Source organism: Microtus ochrogaster, chromosome 24 (genome assembly GCF_000317375.1).
Source record: "Microtus ochrogaster isolate Prairie Vole_2 chromosome 24, MicOch1.0, whole genome shotgun sequence".
NCBI lineage: Eukaryota > Metazoa > Chordata > Mammalia > Rodentia > Cricetidae > Microtus > Microtus ochrogaster.
Genome location: NC_022024.1, coordinates 10,633,573 through 10,636,440, shown reverse-complemented (window position 1 = coordinate 10,636,440; position 2,868 = coordinate 10,633,573). Strand labels below are relative to the sequence as shown.

The following is a 2,868-nucleotide window of genomic DNA, read 5'->3' as shown; positions in this document are numbered from 1 at the left end:
AAAAAAAAAAGGCTGGGAACAGAAGCTGGGTCCTTTGTATAAGCCTGAAATGTTTTCCTCTGCTGAACCAACTCTTCGAGCCTCATGGTCCAATTTCAAAAACACAGTAAATTCCTCCCTGGTTTACGTACAGCAAAGCGCTGCTGTCTTAGGCTGTATTACTACTATCATAAGGTGGCTTGTAACTCTGGAAAGTTTTACTGTTTAGACTTGTTAGGAGTGTTTTCCCAAGCGATGAATGAGCACAGACTACCTTAGAACACATCATTAGTATCACCGGCTTCTCCACCAGAGTAAATACGTACTGTGCCTCAATTTGTTTGCCTGGCACTGGCAGCAGATTGCTATATACAGAAACTGCCAGCTCAAGCCTTATGGAACTTATTTATCATCCTTCTCGGTGACTTCAGCTTAGAAACAGGCTTGGCCACAGACTTCATTCTTTCATCTAAAAGAAGAGCAAAGTAGATTAAGCCATATTGCAATGGAATTCATTTTAAAATGACCATTTTACTTATGTTTTTAAATAACGAGATGAATTGTTTTATTGCATTATGTGCCATGTTTTAACTAATACCATGTAAAATTTCACATAAAGTATGCCTATGATTTTATTTGTATCAATATTAGCACCCAAAATGTGAATTTACAAACACTCCCAAACTGTTGTAGCCAGTTACGAGTGACAAACTGGCTGTCCAAAATGAAGTGTTCACTTGAGCTTGTATATTTTCTGTCTTTGTTTTCCAGACACTGCAAATGGATATAACCAAGCTTAACATAACCTTGCTTCGGATCTTCCGCCAAGGAGTAGCGACAGCGTTGGGACTCTTACCCCAGCAAGTGCACATCAACCGTCTCATTGTAAGGAGCAAACTTTCACATTCTCAGAATTCAAACTTGCTTTTCATCATCAAAGTCTCCATGACTGATGAGTTACCATATTACCTATTTTTGTAGATATAGTTTTATAGAAGCATGCCATGTTTGTTTGTTTATTTTGTTTTGGGTTTTTGTTTTTTTGAGACAGGGTTTCTCTGTAGCTTTGGAGCCTGTCCTGAAACTCGCTCTGTAAACCAGAGCTGGCCTCAAACTCAGAGACCCGCCTGCCTCTGCTTCCCAAATACTGGGATTGAAAACACGCGCCACTGACCAGCGCTCGGTTTTTTTTTTTAAGTAAGATTTATTTATTCTGTATACTATGTTCTGCCTGCATGTATACCTCCCTGCCAGAAGAGGGCGGTAGATCTCATTACAGATGGTTGTGATTGCTGGAATTGAACTCCAGACCTCTGGAAGAGCAGCCAGTGCTCTTAACCACTGAACCATCTCTCCAGTCCAGGATTTATCTAACTCATTGGACTTTAAACTATGTCTTTAAGCATAAGTATTCAGGAAGCATCTGAGAAATATATGTTAAGTTAGTACACACCTTTAATTCTAGCACTAAGGAGGCTGAGGCAGGAGGATGCAGATATCAGGGTCAGCCTATGTTAGCCAATGTAACCATCAGGATACCTTCTGAAGTTAAGAACAGATTATATATAAATATATAATTAAAATTTGAGACCAACAATAAGTTATTATCTAGTGAAATATGAAATTTCATATTCTGAGTACTAACTAACCAAAGTCAGGCCATTCGAAAATTTTGTATTTCACACTGGCTACAGAAATTCTGTGAGTGATTAGTCAGTTCACATTGTTCTCTGCCATGACTTAATTCTCGAAACCTGACTTCAGTGTTTGTAAGGAACAGGTACACATTTCCCCCACCATTTTCCGATTGTCTTTAACATACCCCAACGGTGTCCACCAGGAAAAGAAGCGCCAAGTTGAGTTGTTTGTATCTCCTGTGAACGGGAAACCGGGAGACCCGCAAGCCCTGCAGGCTGAAGAAGTGCTGCGTTCACTTAACGTCGATGTTTTGCAACAGAATTTACGGCAGTTTGGAATTACAGACATCTCCCCTGAGGTATGGCATTGCACAGAGAAGTTCATTAAAAAAAAAAAAATCTACAGTTAGCAGGATTTGCTAATCCAACCCGTGAGGTGTTGAGACAAAAGCCCTTAGTTGCCTGTGGACTTGTTTCTTTGTTTGTTTTTTCGAGCCTGTAGATTTTAAACCAGCAATTTTCCTAAAGGTCAGAACCCAGTACACTTCACAGTTTCTGTGTTTTCCTTAAGCAAATTTACCTTTCATGGTAATGTTTCGTTATCTGATGCTGATTCTTGAAATCTGTGACCTTGTAATTATTTATTTTAATCAGCAGTAAACTGTCTACAAGAAAGATCAGTTAGATGGGTTTGTCATTTGCTCACCTGTGAAACTGATTTGCAAAACAAAACAAAACAAAATCTCCACTCTGGACTTTCTTCCTCAACAGGTGAACCCTTCATCATCATGTTTATTGGCAAAAAAAAAGTCACAAAATACACATCACACACACACACCATGATTTGAGATTATGTGAAATATGTTTATATGCTTTTCCCTATGTGTAAAAACTCTGAATATTTTCTTCATGGTATTTTCTAAATTTGATACTTAAAAATGGTTTCCCTGCCATCTCTTCTATTTTCCCTCAGGAGTGAATAACTCCTCTATCTCTCCTATCAAAATCAAATTCATCAGAATGACCAGCATTCTAAGTAGACGCAAATTCAGTTCACAAATTCACAGAATTTGGCTTTGAGGGAAAACAGTACACACAGAAAGTGGGGTGCAGAGAAATTAAGCAACTGTCTCAAAGTAATTCAAGAGTACAGTATAAACCAACACGCATCTTGTTAGGTCCTGGGTTCAAACCCCGGTACAGAAAGAAAGAGAAAGAAAAAGAAGGGGGAAAGAGGGAGGGAGGGAGGGAG

At 39.0% G+C, this 2,868-nt stretch overlaps 1 protein-coding gene across 3 annotated transcripts in view; it reads left to right on the top strand.

Moving 5' to 3' along the window:
• Ptprr (protein tyrosine phosphatase, receptor type R) overlaps nucleotides 1-2,868 on the top strand; it is a 232,128-nt gene that overhangs the window by 130,495 nt on the left and 98,765 nt on the right. For all 3 annotated transcript variants that reach the window (XM_005358044.2, XM_005358045.2, XM_013350387.2), the window contains 2 exons: nucleotides 751-864; nucleotides 1,820-1,975. In XM_005358044.2, coding sequence (XP_005358101.1) covers nucleotides 751-864; nucleotides 1,820-1,975 — 270 coding nt within the window. The remainder of the gene's footprint in view (nucleotides 1-750; nucleotides 865-1,819; nucleotides 1,976-2,868) is intronic.